At 41.0% G+C, this 21,725-nt stretch overlaps 1 protein-coding gene across 1 annotated transcript in view; it reads left to right on the forward strand.

Annotated features, from left to right (window-relative positions):
• Positions 1–8,315: 8,315 nt before the first annotated feature.
• The window catches only part of ZNF451 (zinc finger protein 451), a gene marked incomplete at both ends in the record, with an annotated part of 41,010 nt that continues 27,600 nt past the window's right edge, over positions 8,316–21,725 (forward strand). The window contains 5 exons of the mRNA XM_081997179.1: positions 8,316–8,396; positions 17,214–17,297; positions 18,504–18,629; positions 20,176–20,287; positions 20,886–21,036. Of these exons, the coding sequence (XP_081853305.1) occupies positions 8,316–8,396; positions 17,214–17,297; positions 18,504–18,629; positions 20,176–20,287; positions 20,886–21,036 (554 nt within the window). The remainder of the gene's footprint in view (positions 8,397–17,213; positions 17,298–18,503; positions 18,630–20,175; positions 20,288–20,885; positions 21,037–21,725) is intronic.

Here is a 21,725-nt window from a genome sequence, read left to right on the forward strand (position 1 = left end):
ACAGTGGTTCAACAGCTGCTCCTCAGGGCATCATCTCTTTGGCTGTTCCTCCCAGCACACAAGACCAGCAGGATGATGATTCACCAGTTGCTAATCCACGAATTCAGCAAAGTGACAGCTGTCTGACAACTCCACCTCCCACCACACGAGGTCAGCAGGAGTGTTCCAAACCCACATCTTCTAAGGTGGAGTCTGATCTCACCAGAAGCTCACCAGCGCCCTCTCCCAACCATGGCTGGAGACGGGATCTCAGGAATTCAGACAAAGAGTAATAGAAGGTATTTCATACCAGTTCAAATTCTCCATGGAGATTAAGGAGTAGCATAAAATAAAAAAGAAATAATATCTAAATGGGCCTAGCAACAGTGGACAGAAATACTGCAAGCAGAACAGAAACCTGAGAATCGTTTTCCCAAACAAATGAAAATCCCACAGCCTAGAAAAAAAATGAAGGCATATGAATATCTTTTGCTTTAAGATATTATTAAATATATGCATGTTATGCAGTAATTCAAAAAATATAAACTTGTTCTGAAGAATGTAAGTAGAGTTCCCCTTAGTTAGAAAAAATATTATTTAAAGTAATACCAAAATAATGTGTAGGAGGAACCTTAATCCCCATGCTTTCAACTTGACAGCTGATGGAAAAGCTGATGCTTTACTGATCATAGAAAGCTATTGCATAATAATACAAAAAAGATGGTATGAAAATAAAATTGAAAAATTTCCCATTGAAATTAAGACTATAGCCAGCACAGGGTTAGAAAGCACAGGGCCACATGAGCAGAGAAGAAATAAAATAGATATTTAAGGATGCTGTTAACTTGGAAAGAAGAAAACATTCTTAGCACAGTGAAACTGCAGCTCTCAAGATGTCTGCAGGAAAGCAGCAGCTCCTTTTTAACCTCTGAAAATTGGGAAGGCAATGAAAGAAGCCATGTTCTCTCTGAGCTCAGGGAAGAGTCCTGCAGGATAGCCTGTTTGGTTGTGGACACCGTGGCTTCTCTCACAGGCCTTCTGCTGCTGGTACTCTGCTGGTTTGGCAGCTCTCACTTTCAGGTCCATAGGGTAAGGATGCCTGATCCCTCCAGTTGGGAAATGGAGGACAGTCTCTTGGAAGCGACTAGTAAAGGACGGAGTTCCCAGACTCATCTCCCTCTGTTTTGATTTTGGTATGCTACCTCTTGCTTAGAGAATGGGTAGATAGGTAGAGCATTCCTCATGGAACTGGGACCAGAACAATCCCAGTAACTGGGCAGTTGCTCTTGAGATCTGACACCCACCAGGGAGCAGCTAGCAGTCACACACCCTGTAATTGCCTGAGGAGGAGGAGGGAAGGTACATTTTTTTCCTTGCTGACTGGTTCCAGGTTTACAGTGTGCCAGTAGCACGGGAAGGAGAGAACACTTGGATTATAGCTTTTGTGCTTGAGTGTACTCCTCCCAGAACAGAGAGTACTAATAGTTAAATCTACTTCATATGTGGCAAACAAACAACTAAGGAATCAAGATTAAAAAAACAAAAACAACATAAAGTTGAAGAAATGTAGCTTGATTTGAGGAGGGTTTCTATAACTCAGGAGATCTGAGTTACAGAAATAAATTAGAAATAGTATTGCGATGAATGCCAGGAAAAAATCTGAAGATAAGGTTAGCAGCCAAATACCTCTAAAGGGAAGTGCTGCAAACCTAACTGTACTAGAACAATGCACTAATAAAATTCCCCGTGGAGAAGACTTTTGTGTGGGCTGGGGTATGAATTAAGTGATCCGCTAGCCTTTTTCATCTCTCATGTCTATTAATTCCTTGTAGACAGTATCAGGATGAAAGCAGGTATGAAATATGATGTAAGTTCTATCTCATGTTATTAACTGCCATCTATAAAATGTAACAGAAGGATGTTTGCTATTGTGTACATTTTGTATATGTAATTGTATGTACAGCATATAAGAATGTATATAGTTAATCATATTTTTGAAGCACCTTTCTATCAAATAAAATGAAACATTACTACTACTTAGTTCTATTTTATTGTCCTTACTGTCTTCTGGGCCTTTTCTTACATCAGGCTCTGTTGTACTCTCTAACATGTGAGGTGGGTTTTTTTTTCTTCTCTCGCTCACTCTTGTTTTTTCTTTAATAACTGTTCTGAAGCCAGCTTCTGTAACACTCATAATTTTTAGCTGGGATGGGGGTTGGCCTACCTTACAAGGGCTCTCTAACCTTAAAGCTGTCACAGCTGATGTTGCAGAGCTGCAGCTGCTCTGCTGTTCGGGAAGTGTAGAAGCACCTGGGCAGGTACAGGGAGCCAAATGCGAGGGGCTGCTCTCCCTGCCACTGGTGCAGCACTGCAGGTTACCCTGTGCTACCTGCTTTTCTATTCTGCTGACTAGGTAGGTTGTCAAAGGAAAACCAGTGGGGCTGGCAGCTCATCACAAAGAGTAAAGGAGGATTTTTGTGGTAGGGTGAAGGGCCTACTCCCAGGTGTAGGCTAGGGAGAGAGATGGGTGTTCTGGACAAAAAGAACAACATAGAGAAGACGACATTTTAGTGTTTTACCCAAGCATGAAGAGGGAGCAAGCTGCAAAGAGCCAGTTTTTCCTCTATCCTGAAGTATAGGACTGATGTTATCCCACTGGGTAGAAGTAGATAAATAGCTTTTACATAACTACACAGTTAACAGAAAAGTTACCCTCTTCGCAATATGACCAAAAAGGAAGAAAAAAATTACTGGTTTTCCAAAATGACCCTGGCAAACTCTGAGAACACAAGATTGAAGATTAGATAATCACAGATTATAAACTCTAGAAGTTACAGAAAGGGAAAGGAGAGCAGAACAGTCCAATCCCAAAATCTGCACTAAAAGCAAAATTAATTGGTGATGTATAAATGTGTGGTGTCATGAAGTGTAAAATTCTTCTGATATGAGTGACAGAGGACCCGTTATTTGTGTTACTCAGAACTGGAGAAGGCTGAAGGCTACTGCAGAAAAACCAAACAGCTGTATGACTGTACAATATTTAGTAACTGGAGATTTAGTACTGAAAAAGTAAGCAATACTAAAGCTAATAATTTGACCTATTTGTTTCTATCACTGCATTTTAGATTGAATTTGAAGATTATCATGGAAAAGAACTTGGTCATTGTTTATTCTGAACTGCTCAGTAAGAACAATTGCTTTCTAAGGAGGGATGAGTATTGAGATATGTGAAGAATGGGATAAAAAACTTACTGAAAAAGTATACTATTGAGTAAATCAGGGAGTTTAATGCATGTCAAGTTCATATCCCCTCTTATTATGGTATATAGATAGGAGTCAAAAAAACCCAAACCATCAGACGTCTAAATTTTCTAGATCAAGAGTAAGCAGCAGTATGCAATGTTGACATAAGAGGGAAACCAATGGTTAAAAAGACGTTTCACTCACTTCAAGGACCAAAGAGAGAAACAAGGATGTTGAAAAATTATTAAATTCCATAGAAGAAAATAATTAAGGGCACATAATGAATATGTGGAATTAGTTGCTAGAGACCATTACTGAGTTTATAAAGACAGACTGCTCAGAAACAGCTTCCACACCCTGTGTGATACCCAGACTTTGTTTGGAGGTTTGGACTTGGAGATCTTCAGTCATGAAGAACAGACCATGAGTACTACCTGCTTTCCTAGGTTTGTCTGCTCGTACCTTCAGCAATCTACTGCCTGTGTTTTAAAAAAATTGCCCGCTCTTACCGAGTTAGAAAATCAATATGCCTTGCAGGTGGCCCACCAGCCAGTAAGTCCAGCAGGCTACATCTTTTCTCTATCAAACAAACTCTGAATAAGAACATTCCTAATCTGATCCAAACTGGGAAGCCTGTGCTTTCCCAGGAATTAACTGAAATACACACATTTTAGAATTCAGAGTTTTGCTAGCAGATTGGAAATGCTGACATGATGGCATGGCAATTTTCTTACTATTTTTTTTTTTCCTTAACTGTATTGTTTAAATATGAGGAGGATGTTTGGATGGGTCATTGCAAAAGTAAACATTTACATGAATTACTGCTGAAAAATTCATATTCAAATGAGTGTCATTTTCATAAGGTATCAGAGTTTGGAAAAATAATGCCACCTAGCTGTTCTCTTAACTCGTTACTATTGCACCTTATATTATCTATTCTCAAGAATCAAAAGTAATTAAGTGCAAATGCAAGCTACAAAGAGAATGGCCGCTATCAACATTCTGTTAGCAAATTTAAGTTACAAATGCAAAATACTAAAGTTTAGGCAGCAACAACGCCTTTCATTTTCCAAGTACAAATTTGTTAACGAGTATACAACTAGTATCTCAGTATGTCTATCTTCTGTCATAAAGCTGTTTTTTTCATTCATATATGGAAGGAGGCTTAAAACTAATGTTAGCAACTGTGTTTACAAGAAAAATAAGTGCACTAAATTAATGCTGACATTAAATACCACATATGTTATTGCTGATAGTTGTTTATTCACAAAGCTCCCATAACATCAAAATTTAACATGCAACTCTGAATTCTCTTTCTCCTGATTATACAGGATTTGATAAGCACAAATCAGTGAAGTGCTTTGTTTGTGTGCAAGCAGCTCTTTTATAATGACACACAACTCAAGATGACATTTACACTGTTCAGCTTACTCAAAGACAATGCATTGAGTAAAGATGATTCATACCAACTTTTACTTTGGGTGGCTCGAAGTAACTATGTGATGAAGTAGGAGAGCAGTAGCAGATAAATCGCAAGAATCATGGGCATGGGGGCTCAAGTGATGTGTCCTCGATCCACGGAGGGGAAATGAGGAGAAGGGCATTAACAGGAGAAGGGCACTAACAGGAGAAGTCAATAACTGGTTCCAGAACTGGTGTTGGTGACAAGGATTTGAGTTGTATGACCAGGGGACCCTGCTTGCAGATCACTGTCTGCTTGAGAGAGATAAGATTCACCTGACTAAGCAGGTCAAAGCTATTTTTGCCAGTAGGATGGCTGACTGTATAAGGAAGGCTTTAAACTAAAAATGAAGGGAGGGGGAGAGAGTAACCAGCAGCCCTGTGAGGAAGTGATGGACATGGTCAAAGAATAAAGGGCATGGAGTGATGTGACAGGAACAGAACACAAAATCAACAAGATGGGGCTTAAGCAGGGTCAGCTCCAGCACTTGCATGTGAGCAAGGAGATGCCTACAAGGCACCATGATGGAGAAATCCCCCAGTCCCTTTTAAGGCAGTCAACATGATGGGGTGCCTCTCTAAAGTGCCTGTACACTAATGCATGCAGTATGGGGAACATGGTGAGTTAGTCCGTGTATAGTGTTGGGGCTACGATCTTCTTGGGATCACAGAGACGTGGTGGGATGGCAGCCATGACTAGAACATAACAATGAAAGGAGAACAACTCTTTAGGAAGGACAGGCTAGGAAAACAAAGAGGGGAAGTTGCCCTTTATGTGAAAGAGCAGTTGGAGTGCATGGAGCTCTACCCAGAGGTGGGTGAGAAACCAAATGAGAGTTTATGGTGGAGCATTAAAGAGAAGATAGGTAAAGGTGACAATATAGTGAGTGTCTGCTATAGGCCACCTGACCGGGAAGAAAAAGCAGACGAGGTAGACAGATAGAAGCAGTGTCACATTTGCAAGCCCTGGTCCTCATGGGGGACTTCAACAATCCAGGTACTTGCTGGAGGGACAACACAGCAGCGCATAAGGACTCTGCGAGGTTCCTGGTGTGCACTGATGACTTCCTCCATAAAGGAGCCAACAAGGACCAATGAAGAGCAGTGCTTTGCTGGACCTCATACCAACAAGGGGCTTGTTGGGAATGTGAAGCTCAAAGGCAGCCTTGGCTGCCATGATCATGAGATGGTGGAGCTCAGGATCCTGAGGGGAGGGAAGACTGTAAAAAGCCGGCTCACAACCTGGGACTTCAGGACAGTGATCTTTAGCCTCTTCAAAGATCTGCTTGGAAGAGTCCCATGACATAAGACCCTGGATGGAAGAGGAGCTCAAGAAAGCTGGTTATTATTCAGGGCTCACCTTCTCCAAACTCAAGAGCAGTTCATCCCAGCAAATAGGAAGTCAGGCAAAAATGCCTGTGTAGATGAACAAGCAGCTCCTGGTTAAACTCAAACACAAAAAGGAAGCATACAAAGGGTGGAAGCAAGGATGGTAACCTGGAAGGAATACAGAAACATTGTTCAAGAATATAGGGATGAAGTTAGGAAAGCTAAAGCACAACTGGAACTGGATCTAGCCAGGGATGTCAAAGACAAGAATGGCTTCTGTAAGCACACAGGTGACAAAAGGAAGACTAGGGAAAATATGGGCCCATTGCTAAAGAGACAGGTGACCTGGTGACACAGGATGTGGAAAAGGCTGTTACTGAATGCCGCCTTTGCCTCAGTCATCACTAGCAAGATTGGCCTTCAGGGATCCCACGTCCCAGAGACCAGGGAGAAAGGCTCAAGCGAGGAAGATGTACCCTTGATGGAAGAGGATCAGGTCAGGGGATACTTAAGCAAACTGGACATACATAAGTCCATGGGCCCTGCTGGGATGCACTCACGAGTGCTGAGGGAGCTGAAAGATGTCTTTGCGAGGCCACTCTCGATAATCTTTGATCACAGCGACTAGGAGAGGTGCCTGAGAACTGGAGGAAAGCAAATGTTACCTCTGTCTTCAAGAAGGGCAAGGAGGACACATGGAACTGCAGGCTAGTTACCTCATCCTGATCCCTGGGAAAGTGATGGGTCAGCTACTCCTGGAAAGCATTTCCAGGCACTTCAGTGACAAGAAAATCATTGGCAGTCGTCATTATGGCATTACCAAGGCGAAGTCACGCATGACCAACTTGACAAACTTCTATGATAAAGCGACTGGCCTGGTAGATGAGGGGACAGCAATGGGCACAGCCTCTCCGGACTTCATCAAGGCCTTTGGCACCGTCTCCCATAAGGTCCTCACAGAGAAGCTGTTGATGTCCGGGCTGGATAAGCAGACAGGCCTGAAAACGCAGAGCGCCGCGGGGGCAGCGACCCGGCGCGCTGGCTGCCTCGCTGCCGCTGCTGCCGCCCTCGCGCGGCGCTAACGGCCGGGGCCGCGCGCCCTCCTCCCGGAGGAGCGATTTTCCCGCCTTCCCTCCTCCTCCGCTGTCAGCCCCAATGGCCGCCACCCTCCCCCGGAAGCGGCGGGTGCGTTTTCCTCCTTCGAGCAGGAACTCTGTGCAACCCAACAGAGGACGGAAGAGGGGAGGTAGGAAGTTACTTGAAGGAAAGAGCCCCGAAACGCCGCTGCCGGGGTGTGTGGGGGAGTGGCTCCGCCAATGGCGCTGTCGCGGTAGCGCCGGCACCTGCAATGGAGGAAGAGGAGGGGGAGCGAGGCGAAGCAAGCGGCAACTACAAATCCCGGCAAGCCGTGCCACGCTCCCGCTCCACCTCTCCCCTCCCTGCCGCCGCCGGGTTGAAGAGGAAGCGGAGGTGTGCCCTCGGGTGCTGGCGGCGAGGTGAGGGGGGGCTGGGGCCTGCGGCCGGGCTGGGGCATTGTGAGGGGCGCGGGGCCGTCGCGTAGCAACCCCGTCCTCGTGGGGCGGCCGGCGAGGAGCGGGCGCCCGGCGAGGCCGCCGCTCCCTCACCCGTGGCCCGCTCCGAGCTGTGGCGGCGGCGGCGGCGACGATTCGTTGGGACTGGGGTGTCCGCGCGGATGGAGAAACGTGAGTCAGCAAAGCCGCCCGCCTGGGCCGTGCTGCCGGGGCCGCCCTCGGGCGGGCCGCGGTTCCGCGCCGCTAACGGGGATCCTCCGTGCGGCGGGACGGCTCTTGCTCGGACGCAAGAAGCCTTCTGGCTCTGCTGAGGTCCTAAAGTGGCCAAAGGCATCGGAAGTACCCGTAGCTGCTGGGTAACGCCTCAGCTCACCCCGCCTCTGGTGCCAAACCGTCCTCTGTGTTCTAACGGTAGTACAGCGCCGTTAGGCTGGAGCTCCGGTTTTGCCTCTTGCAAAGGTTTTCAGATTTAAGCATGTTGTTGAACTCTGGCGGCACACTATAGCTTGTGGCTGCTGGAGGAATGTAGGTGTTGGGATGCTTTGTAGATTAGGCCACGTTTTGCATATTTGGAAAAATATAGTAACGTGATTCGAGTCAAAATTATCACTTATTGTGGTATGACTGTCAGTGAATGATACAGACTCAACTCTTGTTGAGTGCAGATAGGCTTTAAAGCCAAAGTAGGCGTAAAATGGAAAATGCTGTGTAGTAAAAGAAAATTACAAAGTAAAATGATGAAGCATATTTTGGTTTGTTTCTGTTTAGATAATGGCGTCTTGTAGCTCTGTCAACATTCACAAGAGCAAATCGCCAGCTTCTGAAAGTGAAGATGAGATTGAGTTTGTTGGAGTAAGTAAATCTTGAACCGGAAATGTACTGCCTGTTACTGTAAATATGCTCTTGGTAGCCCGATAAAATAGGAGGGGGGCTTTGTGTACTCTGTTGATGATCTTGATTAGATTTCCATGGAAGGCATTACTTTTGGACTTAAAGATAACTTATTTGTAAATCTTCGTGGCAGATAACAAGTTTATTTTAAAGGTTTATCTAATCTTTCTTTGGAAGGGTATAAAATGAAGTCAGTTGGTCCTACAGAAAGAAGGTAGGTGTGAGTATCCCTGCAGGTGAGTGGAGGATTTCAGTGATCAATGGGGTGTATGAGAAATTACTGTGGTTACTTTTCTTGCAATCATATTGCATAGCATTTTGCTTCATGAATTGTCCAACTGAAGTTAATGGAATAAAGCACTGCTCACTCTGCAAAACAATGTCAAAACTGCTATACTTTGTTTAGAGGAAGAGAAAGGAAATAATGGGTTAGAGGCCCTTAAACAGTCTTCTCAAATAGTGAAGCCCTAACATAGTAGCTGCAGTACAACACCAAGTCTAATGCTGACCTGTGGTTTATGTGAATGTAACTTTAAGACACTTATATCTGTTGAATATCCAAGAAAAGCAGAATGTTTTTCATGCTGCCTGTGTTGTGGCCTCAATCCGTTATCAGTGGAGTGATGCTGGATGGCAGGCATATATGCAAGAACAGAAGGATGATTTTCCCTAAGGAGCAAATCATGTGAATAAGATCAAGTGGTTAATTGATGCCCAGATGACTAATGGCTGGTCTCCTATGGATTTGTCTAATTTTTAATGCTGAAAAATAACTAAATAGAGGTTTTTTTCTGTTTTGTATGTTGAACTTAGGCTTTAACGAAACACCATACAGACATCTTCTGCGGGGGTATTAAGGTGCTCAAGGATGTGTACATTTTTGTGACAATTATAAGTATTTGATTATCTTTGAGACTTCTTGGTCTTTTAGTTGATTTAGTCAGAATTGACTAATGAGTTCATTATATACACACACAAGCGTTCATGTGTAGCATCATTGTATAATCTTCATCTTTCTTGAAACACTGGTTAAAGAATGAGGAAGCTGGTATAGCTTTGAATGTGTAATGACTGAAGGGCTGCTGGAGCACCAAGAGCAGTAATTGAAAGAAGAGACTGACTGAAATTGATGCTTCTGCTACCTTCTTTTTTCTTGGTTTCACCTGTGGGTAATACGGAGCCTTTGTGGTCCCAGTGATGATTTTGTGTTTGTGCAAGATTGGTATCTTGAGACGAGGAGCTTACTGTTGTCATTGATGAGTACAAGGGGAAAGGTGTGTGACACTGGCCATCACCTAATGTCAGCAGCGTGTCCTCAAATCTCCCATTTGCTCTTCTGAGTGAGGGTGAACTTGGACTCTGCAGAAGGTTTTCTAAACTATTTGGCTGGATTTAGATCATTGTTTCCATATAATAATGTGTATGACTAAAAGTGTATAGGGCTCATAAATGTTGTGTACAAATGCTGCCTGGTCATCCAAGTACTATTTTCTGCATGTCCTGAAGTCCCAGTGCACCAGGTGGTACTGTATAAATTGGAGAAGCCACTTGGAGATATGAACCTGTGCTCATTTTGATAGAAAACAAATGGTTGTAGGCCATGTGATCTCTGTGTTATATTTATTTTTCCTTGAAAGTTGTGTGTTGTTTTAGAGTGGGTTTTTTGTTTGTTTTTGGGTATTTTGTGGGGGGCTTTTTGTGGGTGGGGTTTTTTTTCCAATCACTTGCCTTAGGGTGTTTGAATTCTTACTGTAGGATTGTGACAGAAATTCCCCATTTGATGGAGCAAAAGCAATCTCTGCTGCTGCCAGAAGTTTTGAGCTTTTACAGTCAGATTCACCCTCGTTCAGGAAACTTACAACTGTTCTTCCTTAAATTCTCACCTTTTGATTCTGCATTACAACATATTTTGTCCACTTAAAATAATCAAATTTTAAGTTCTGCGTACTAGCAGAAAAATACAATTTGATCTACAATGAAAGCCATTGTTCATAGTGACTTAATTTCTTAGAATGGGGGCCAGACCATCCTATTCTGTTTCCTTGGGAAGGATGGGGCAAGAGTAAAGAGATTCACAGGTTTAATGGGGTCCGTAGCACTTAAGCAGACGGATTACTCAAGTTGCCACAGTCTGTACTGAAAAGCATTGGACTCCTGCTGAATTTTGTTGGTTTTGTTGGTTTTATTTAGTGGTATTGATCCACTCATGTTTTTTCCTGATGAATTCTTTAAAGACGAGGGTCATTATTATGCTGCTTATACTTAAAAAAATAGAAGTTATCCCAGATAAAGTTGGTGGCTTTCCTAGGCAGGGCTCCTCTTACCTTCGTTAATCTGTGAGATCTCAAAATAATACATGAAGTGTTCAAGTACCTCCTGACTTCTCTGTTGAGTTACAGTGGCAAACGCTGTTAAAGATGGTATTTATGTTTATATGTACATAACAAATGTTTACAGAAAATAGATTATGTATCCAAAACAAAACTCCACTGGAAAATTGAAGAGCTATGTATTTAAAAATTACTTTCATTTTCTGATGCAATGTTACATTTACACCAAGTTTTCTTCACTGTTGGTGATTTTTATTTTAAAAGTCTGAATTCAAAGGAAAACATCCTTCCGTAGGCTCTGGCTGATTCAATAATGAGCTGTAAATTGATTTCAATTTGAGATCCAGTAAAAACAAACATACTTCATATACTTTGCAGCTTTTCCTTTTTACAGTGTTTTGACTGCACTTCATAACAAAAGATAGAGCCCCTTTCTGTCCTGGAAGAGTTGGAGCAGCCACTTGGGTTCTTGCAAATGAATGTTTTTTTTATTTCAAACCTGAAGAGGAGTTGTGGCCTATTTTGGGAACCAAAGATATTAGAAAAACTGATTCATAAAAGATTCATTAAAAACAATTACAGTTCTTTGAGTTCCTAAAGAGGTCTTAAGGAGCAGGTAAAGTGTTTTGTTTTCCTTGTAATTGTTGTTTCCCAATAAAAATGATATCTGAAGAACACTTGGCCCTAGGGTATACCAAAAACAAGTGATTTGCTGAAACATGATAGTTACCATTTAAATGTTTTGTTTCCTTTCATCCTGAGGTGTTAAATATTAGATATACAGACTCAAATGTTTGTGTCTCTGGCTTTCAGTTGCATCACAGCAGGAATAGAACAAAATCGTAGAGGTGTTACAAAGCATCTCTGAAGCAGGACTTTTATTTTTGCTCCCAACCCAAGTCAGCCAGGGACTTGGGTTTTTGTATTTGCTAGGTTACAGAAGTCAAAACTTTATAAGTGCATGTTGGTTCACAGTGTTGGTCAGTTACTCAGCAGTCTTAAAGTTGGAAATCTACTGCAACAAATTTTTAGAGCACAAATAGTACAACTTGTGTCAGATTTTTAAATTTATTTTAATGTAAGTTTGTTCCATGATAAATAATGTGTATACACTATTATGCTCGCATAATTACATTGTCAAAGATATGTAAAGTCTGTGGTCATATATATTGAAAGCTAGTTTCATGCTTTCTCTGTGCTACTGTGTGTATAATTATGCATAAGTTTAATTGTGCTTTTTAATAAACTGGGTATTTGGTCTGAATGCACATAAAGCTAAAAAATGAAAAAACAAACAAAAAACCTTACATGATGTATCACTGAACTAGGTGTCTGTTAGCTAGACCCGATTACCCAAAGATTGATCAAAATGAGGGGGGGGAAGAGAGAGAGAGACCACAGTTTAGGACTTTTTGAGAAAACTTTTGGAGGCAGTAAAACTGAGCTTCACAGAACTCCTTGAGAAGAAACTGTCCTTGAAGGTGAATATGAGGCTCCATCTTTACCAGATGCTGATTAAACAGATTTGGTTATATTAACTGTTACAATTGGTATTTTGCACAGCATAGTGAAATTACAGTTTTGTTGATTTAATACAAATGCTTTCAGTCAAAGCTATGAATAACAGCAGAATCACCCCAGCTGCCTGGAGACTCAAAAGATCATTTTCTATCAGTTAAAACCTAGAAATTCTTGTAGTAACCACAATAACTGCAGTTTAGCCATTGGTTTATTGCTCAGTGGTGTGGCTGTTGGTTGGTGAGAACAGTGGCTTTTGAAGATTGTTTAGAGAAGTAATTGAGAAGTACCCCCCTGATGAACAAGGCTGGCAGACTGACAACAGCTGAGGAGAAGGCTGAGGTACTTGGTGACTTTGCCTCAGTCTTCACTGGCAACCTCTCTTCCCACACCCCTTGAGAGGACGGACTGCAAGATGGGGATTGGAGGAGCAAAGTCCCCCCACTGTAAGAAAAGATCAGGTTTGAGACCACCTGAGGAACCTGAACATGCACAAGCCTATGGGTCCTGATGAGGTGCATCCCAGAGCCCTGAGGGAATTGGCTGATGTAGTTGTCAAGCCACTCTCCATGGTATTTGAAAAGTCCTGGCAGTCAGGTGAAGTCCCTGGAGACTGGAAAAAGGGTAATACAGTACCCATTTTTAGAAAAGTTAGCAAGGAGGAACCTGGGAACTACCAACCTGTCGTCAACCTCACCTCTGTGCCTGGGAAGATCATGGAGCAGATCCTCCTAGGAGCTATGCTAAGGCACATGAAGGACAGGGATGTGATTCATGACAGCCAGTATAGCTGGACAGCCAGTATAGTGGACAAGGGAAGAACTACCAATGTTGTCTATCTGGACTTGTGTAAGGCCTTTGACATGGTCCCCCACAATATCCTTCTCTCTCTCAATTGAAGAGATGGATTTGATGGGTGCACTTTTGGGTGGATGAGGAATTGGCTGGCTGGTTGCATCCAGAGGGAATGGTCAACAGCTCAATGTCCAGATGGAGATTAGTGATGAGTGGTGTCTCTCAGTGGGGCATATTTGGACCAGTAGTGCTTAATATCTTCATCAGTGACGTAATGGGATCGAGTGCAGTCACAGCAAGTTTGTAGATGACACCAAGCTGAGTGGTGTCGTTGCAGTGCCTGAGGGACGGGATGCCATCCAGAGGGACCTTGGCAAGCTTGAGGCATGGGCCCATGTGAACCTCATGAGGTTCACCAAGGCCAAGTGAGCTGGGTCCTGCATCTGGATTGGGGCAAGCCCCCAGTACCAATCCAGGCTGGGAGATGAAGGGATGGAGAGCAGCCCTGCCAAGAAGGACTTGGGGCTACTGGTGGATGAAAAGATGGACATGGGCCAGCAATGTGCACTCATAGCCCAGAAAGCCAGCCATATCCTGGGCTGCATCCAAAGCAGCATGGCCAGCAGGTCAAGGGAGGGGATTCTGCCCCTCTGCTCTGGTGAGACCCCACCTCGAGTCCTGCATCCAGCTCTGGAGCCCCAGGCACTGGAAAGTCATGGACCTGTTGGAGAGGGTCCAGAGGACAACCAGAAAAATGACCGGAGGAATGGAACACCTCTCCTCTGAGGGCAGGCTGAGAGAGCTGGGGTTGTTCAGCCCAGAGCAGAGAAGGCTCCGGGGAGACCTTATTGCAGCCTTCCAGTACTTAAAAGGGGGCTTATAAGAAAGATGGGGACAGAGTTTTTTAGCAGGGCCTGTAGCAATAGGACAAGGGGTAACAAGTTCCTCACATATTGACTTAAGCACTTGCTGAGTGAATATACTCGGAATAGGCTTATACTGTTGTCCCCAATTCTTATACTTTCTCAAAATAATCTTTTGTAGCACAGGTAAGTTCTTGATCAGCCCCAGGATTATAGTTCTCACACTCTTAATTTCAATATTTGTTTTTAGTCTTCATCTAAAGGGAAAACTACCAACCAATGACACACAAACTAGCCTAAATAAATGCTATGTTTGGGATTTGCATTATTATTCAGGAGTGTATATAGGCAGATGGTGTCATGGTTGGCTTGATTTTTTCCCCATTTTGTGGAAAATAAGGGTGTATATCTTTGAGTACTAATTTTAAAGAATTACCATAGTTCATTTGTGTTCAAATGGGAATGCAACCCAAAAAGTAGTACATAGAAACTGTGTAGTAAGAGGCACAAAATTTGGGAGGAAAAAAGAATGTTTCATGTATGCAAACAACATTTAAATGAGCGTAATATTACTTGTGTTAAATTGAATGTACTGTTCTGGTCCCTAGAACTTCCTAGGCTTGAAAGCAAATTACTTTGCTTTTCAGCTGCTAGTTTCCTAACTTTTAATCAGTTGCTGAACCCAGGGAGTAAGTAAACAGAAATAAGGAAAATATCTGCATTTGAAGAAGCTATAGCTGTCGGGATCAGAGTTGAAAATTTCAAAACACATGATTGAACTGATTGGACAGTCAGGTGGTCTGAGTGTGTCTTTGAACTGTTAATTTCTAACACCTGTTGTTTAATAAAGATTTAATTTCTTGTAAATTTATAGAGGTTGTCAATTTCTACAAAAGCAAATCTGTCATGTGTTTTTTATTTCATTTAGAAAACCATGTTCTCTTTATTTAATCATAAAAAGTTAAGCATTCTTCTGGAGTAATTTCAGGCATGCAGCTTGATTCATATAAGCTTTTGTCATATGTCTGAGATCTCCTTCTTCCTCCACAGTGAGACAATGAGGTCTGTTTATTCCTGGCCAGCTGAACAGCTTTACCACCTTGAAAGGTAGAATAATGTAAAGAATGAGATGCAGTAGGGACAGCGGAGATAATTGAATGCTGCTGTTCTCTCTGCTGCTTCTCATGAAACAATAAATTTTCCTAGTCTACCCTAGTTGGTTGATTGTGAAGATCTTGAGGACACTGCAAAATACATGGCAGAAATGGTGGATATAGAACTGCAGCTCTTCAGGAAGTCAGTCTGCTGACTATCATAGGTCTTTCTTCTCCCTGTAAAACTTAACTTTCTAACAAGTAAAGAATACCTTTCAAGCATATAATAGCTGTGGGGTATCTGCCAGTAATATTGCCAGGCAAATGGCTAATACTGCACTTCAGTCAAAAAATCTGTCATATGATGTAGATGGCATTGCATGTACAGACTTTTAAAAAAAAAAAAAAAACAAAACCAAACAACAAACTGCTCCCACCAATACCAAAAAACTTAAACTGTCTTTGGTTTTGGTTTATTTACTTTGAGGTTAGATAACAACTTTCAGAACTTGGATGGAAAACTTTTTATGGTATGTGGAGATTTTAGTTAACTTTGCCTCGCGCTGAAGATGTGTACATCTGTGACCGTGGATGTGAGAGTCACTAGGAATATTTTTCTTTGGTATATGTAGACTTGCTTATCCTGTTTTATGTTCCTTATACTGTTTATTTAGTTGACATGTGATAATGTTATAGCATGATACAGGGTTTTTCTGCATGGCATTAGATTATGTGGACACGGCTTCTTTTTTTGCCTTTAAAAACTTGTTGCGGTGAGTGTGGATGGAGCTGTATATCTTCTTTAAAAAACTTATGACTTACATGCTTAATTTGGGTTGCTGATCTTAATTTTTCTTCTTTGTTTGCTTCTTCAAGGTTGTGCCAACATTCTGCTATCTACCAGAAGCTTGTAGTAGAAATGTTAAAATCTGTATGAATGGAGAGTGAATGGGAATACACACACGTATGCACGAGCTTATGGAAGCACACGATAGAATTAAAAAAAGGGGCATATGAAGGCATGTAAATCAACTGGTGTTGATGCTACCTAGACTAGCAGGTTACTGAGGTCACAGACCATCTACATGAACTTTCTGAAGACACTGAGATCAGGAGAGCAAGGACAGCATTCGCACAAGTTAAAACCAAGGCTTAAACCATTAAGATAATTGCAGAACACAAAGAACAGAGCTAGAGCCTTAAGACCTCCGGAGGAGGAGACAAAAACAATCAATAGCCTTTAGTGAGGGGGCAGAAACAAGAGAGAGGAAAGACCAGAAATATGCAAAAGAAGCACATGGCTGCCAGGCTAGGAATAATAGTGAAGACCTAAGTACTTGTTGATAGCCAGGGTCTTTTGTCCTCCTCGCTGCACAGAGTCCTGACCAGGCTTCCTGGGTGCCCATCTTTGCAACTGAATGCTGGACAGACTATTTGGACATGTGTCTTTTTGCTTTTGAGTATGTGTTGTGAATGGGTGAAATGTGTTTTCTTTTAAAATAAAAAAACCTCCCCTTCATTGTGATTCCAGTACAGAGAAGACACATGTAACCTGCATAGGGAATATCTGCTCAGATAGGAGTAGTCTTGAGGGCTTAAATGTGTATGAAACTGTTTCCCATTTTCTTAATGTTTAAAAAGCCTAAGGAGTTTAATTTCTTTCGGAGTTGGTATTTAATTTGTGTCTTTTAAAAACAAACTGACCAAACCAAACCCCCAAAAAACATTTATCATTGCTTAGTGAAATCTAAGACTGTTCCTGTCTTGGTAAAAGCCTTCTACCCAGGCTATTAATGGTAATACACCATTGAATTAATGGCTCAAGTCAAGCATTTTTTAAAATGTACATCAAAGTTGATTGAGAATGTGAAGAATATGATGTTATTAAGCAAGCCAAGACTGTTAATTTTATTTTTTCCCCTAGTTGATATCTGTAGGTTAAGTTGATATTTTAATTATTGGTGAATACTTATTTATTTGCATGTTTCATCAATTTTATGGATTAGTCTGTTAAGTGGAAAAGTTGCCATGCAGGAATTTCATTATTGCACCCTCTTGAAACCTTGATGAAATTCTCCAGGTATTGCTAATGCTGACAACGTGCTGTAATGCATGCAACATGTTATCTGAGGAAGACAATTTAATGCTGTTGTGTGTGTTTTTAACACTTTTTTTCAGGAAGGACCTTTAAGACCTGTACTTGAATGCATTGACCTTGTTAGTAGTGAGGATGAAGAACCTAACAGCAGTTCTTCTGTTCATGTGAGTATGTTGTAGTGTATTTTGGGACTTCTCAGTTGAATAAAATAATTAGTCCTGTATTTTTTCCCATCAGTTACTCTTCACAAAAATTAGAGTTAGAGGTATTTTTAACAGGTAATAAATAAATAAACCAACATGAAAGTCTTTTGATTTTTACCTACTGTTGAGTGGAAGGCAAGCATGCCAACACTTCATTTTTTCCAGAGTCATCGTTTGCTTTCTTGAAATGAACTCGGAACTTTTATTTGCCTTTCAGTGGCGTCAGCAAGTGTGTTGAAGAAAAATGTCACTTTACAAGTGACCTCAGAAGTCAGTGTCTCCAGTCTCTAGGCTACAAATGTATCTGGCCTATTCCGAGGGCTTTTCCTTCTAAAATAACTTTTTAGGAGTAATTTATAGGTTGGAGACCTTCTGATCACAGCCTGCTCTTAACTCAGCCACATTCTTCATAATTCCTCCTAAGCTGGTCAATTCATGTATCCACCAAGCTTATTGTGCCTAATCTGAGGAGCCTTGGAAAGGGGCAGTGACTGAGAATGACTCTACTAGAGTTGGTTTTGGCAGTAGGGGCCACCTCTTGACTTCTGTTGTCCAGTGTTGCAGTAGAGGATGTGTGAAATAAACCTAGTTCTTAAGGAAAGGTGGACCTTCTGTACATGCATAGGCTCACTCCACAATGATGACTGCTAGAGCTGATCATGTGGGAGGAGCAAACTACAGTGTATCGCCTATACCTTATGCTAGAAAAAGCTAATGATCTGCCTTTCCGAAGATACTAGGCAATGTTGTCTTAGAGCAAGAATGATATCAGTTATCAGTTTTTCAGATGGGCTGCATGTTGGCTTTGAAATCTTTAGGAAATTTGTTTACCCACTTAGACAAATTTACTTAATTTTTAATTTGTAGGAGACTTCTAGTACACCTAGCACAATCATCCATGCCCTTTCTAGTGCTTTGGTGAGGCTAACGTAGATATGGAATTGCCTTGAGTATGTAGGGAGATGGGGGTTGTTTTGTTTGTTTGTTTTTTTAACAGAAGTTACAGATGCTGGTAAATAGGAAGAGAAAACTGGCAAGGTAGATCATGGAACTTAGAATTGGAATATCTGTACTGAATTATGTCCTGATGCTTGGGTGTCACTTTTCACCATGTTAGTGCCTGTTAATTAACAATTCCCAAATAAAAGTTCAACTTTTCAATTGTAGAGAAATACTAAGCGTAAAGACCACATTGACTATCAGAAAGAACGAGTTGCGTCAACCTTGGACCGTCTGGCACGCCATGTTGAAGTAGAGAAACAGCAAAAAGAAGAGAAAAACAAAGCCTTTAAGGTATTGTATTGTATTTTGTTTCAGTAGAATTGCATAATATAGGCCTTGTAGTCCAGAGTGTGTTTGTTTTCATTACTAAGTAATAAAAAGATTGGTGAGCCAGACCTGGAACTGGCAACTAGGGGTTTTTGCTTCTGGGATATCATTTGAAACACAATACAGACTTTGTTTCTTCAGTGGCTTTTAACTAATCAGTTTGCTAGTCTTGTTGCATTTCCTAAGGCGAGGGGAAAGTCATGCAAGCCAATGGCAAAAACTTGATTTCTTGTTTTGTAGATATAGCAGAAGGACCAGTTATTCTGGTTAGATAATTGAAAAATAACAGTTATCACAAACCACCATGCAGCAAACCTAGTTATCTACCTGCTTTTGTCTGAGATTTTTGGGAAGCTGTTCGCCACATTACATCTCTGTATTGGGTAATAGTTTATAATGGGATTTTTATATGTATAAATCATAATTTAAAAATCAAATCCTACTAACTGTATTGTGCAGCCATTTGAAAGGTGTGGATTTTTTATTTTTATTACAAACTGGGAGGTGCAGTCAATAGGCTTAAGGGTAGGGCTGCTATCAGGGGGACCTGGACAGCTTGAAGGAATGAGCTTACAAGAACCTCATGAAATTCAACAGGGACAAATGCAAATCCAGTATTTGTAGAACATGCTAACTTTCCAGACAAGTTTTTTGAACACTGTTAATGGCTTTTAAAGTCACATAATTATATTATAGTTACAGCTTGTTATAGTCTACAATAGGCTGTGCAACTGTAATACAACAGAGTGAAAGGCTGTTATAGTCCAAGGTAGCCTTGAAGTCCAGAGGCCTATATCCCTCTCCTGTCTCCTCCACTTAGAATTTGGCGATCTGTTAATCTGTTAAAATAGAATCTGTTAATGTCTCCACATACAGTTTCTCAACTGCAAAGTGGAGTCGGAGGTAGCTATGTAGCTTTTAAAGTAGTCTGAGAATGAAGGCAAAAACATCCTTTTGTTAATGATGAATATTTTGCTGCTGGGCGGCTCCTCACTCCTCATGAGGTAATGCAATCTGCCAAATTAATATTAGTCTTCAAAGTGAAACTGCCATTTTTAAGTTATTTTTTTATTTTGCCTCAGCAATGCAACAAATTGACTCTTTGGTTTCAATACCTGTTTTGTGTTGCCTTTTTAAAAATTTTGTTATTGTTTGTTTCTTTTTATAATCTTATCTTAAAAATCTTCTTGGTTATATATATGCTTCAGAAACTTCAGTAGGTGCAGTAAAAGTAAGTTAATTGACCTAAACTGTAGCTTTTTTTTAGGGCATAAAAATTAGTACTATATTTTAATTTTTTTTTTATTGCTGTTACATTCCATCTTTATTGTGTTATATAGAAGTCAGTCAAGTTGTAAGATTTTTTTTTTCCCCTTAGGTTTTTATGTGGGGTTTTTTTTTCCTTAAGTTTTTGAGACCCACGTGTAAGTTTTTGGTATACATATTTAATCTTGAATTCTCTTTTTTTTAAATTTGATTGTCACCTTGCCTAATATGTTTTCCCCTTCAGGAGAAAGTTGATTCCCAATATGCTCATGGGTTGCAAGAACTAGAATTTATTCGGGAACACAGTGACACAGAAGCTGCAAGATTATGTGTGGACCAGTGGTTAAAAATGCCAGGTAAGAATAGGAAACTTAAGTTTCAGTGTTATGTTTTCTAAGTCCTGCGTTACAGAACATCTGATAATTGCATTGAGCAATACTGACATTGAGCTTGCAGGTGCCTCTTACGCATAACCAAATCTTACAATGACAACTTTGCTAGAGTGTGGCATTTGTAAGTTCTTAAACACTCATTTCCATAAAACTTACTCTTCTACTGGTTTGCTGCTTAGAAAATTTAATATACAAAGTCTAATAACCACTAAGGCAATGTTAACTGCTTTTATAAGCAAAATTGCTAGAAGGAAAAATATTGAACTGTTACTCAGGAAAATGTCTGCATAAGTAAGTATAACTTCAGGAAGTTATTTCAATCAATTTAAAGTACTGCTTGGAGGATCTGGAGGAAGGGTGTCAAAGTGTTTGAAAAATGATCCTAACTGGGACTGAAGAGACAGATTCTTTCAAAGAGCAGATTTACACTGCATTGTTAGCGTACCTTTAAGAATCAATATAACATGATTTTTAAAAGCTTTAAGGCTTGGGTGTTATTTTATTTGTTTTCTTAACCATAATCTCGATTATAGAGGCTTAAGTGCTTTGTTTTATAACACAGGTCTCAAACCAGGCACCGTTAACAGTGGAAAAAGGGGCATTTATAAGAGGGCAGGTCAGACGCAAGTCAACAGCAGTCCCATATCTTGTCCTGTGATGCATTGCAACAGAGAGTTTGATAATGGACATCTTCTCCTAGGTCACCTTCAAAGGTAAGGACATAGTGCAAGAGCTCAGTGCAAGAAATGATAATGAAAGAATATGCTCGACCTTAGGACATTAGCATCAAGTCTAATTTAAACTGCCTACAGTGACAAAATTGTATTTGGAGAGCGGATGATATATTACAGATTTTATATAGGTGATGTGATGAACTTCCTGGTTGGCTGGTGGTTTGGGTTTTTTGTTTGTTTTGGGTTTTTTATTCAGAATTGATTTCTTCCTCTTGTTGAGCGTTTTTTTAATTTTTTTTTTTGAGAAACAAGATTTCTGTTCTCCAGTTCTGTTATTTCTTCATCCAAACTTGAAAAAGAGTAAAAGGCTAACGTGCACAGCTTGATAGTAAGATTAAAAATTGCCCTCAATGAAGGGAAAGAGGAGCAAAAGCTGTAGGCCAGACATCTGTTCATAGCAGATCATTGCTTGTCAGCACTCGCTGTGTCTGAGGTCAATTCCAGCATATACTGCCTTTTAACGAGTGATTGTCTCACAGAGAATATGGTAAGGAGAGAAGGTGAGGGGAGTGTTTTGGGTTAACTCTGGTAAGCAGCTCAGCACCAAACAGCTGCTCACTTGCTCATCCCAGTGAGATGGGGAAGAAAATCGGAAGGGTAAAAGTGAGAAAACTCTGGGCTGAGATGAAAACAGTTTAATTAGTAAAGCCAAAGCTGTGCATACAAGC

Source organism: Phaethon aethereus (assembly GCF_964289735.1).
Source record: "Phaethon aethereus genome assembly, chromosome: 3".
Taxonomy (NCBI): domain Eukaryota; kingdom Metazoa; phylum Chordata; class Aves; order Phaethontiformes; family Phaethontidae; genus Phaethon; species Phaethon aethereus.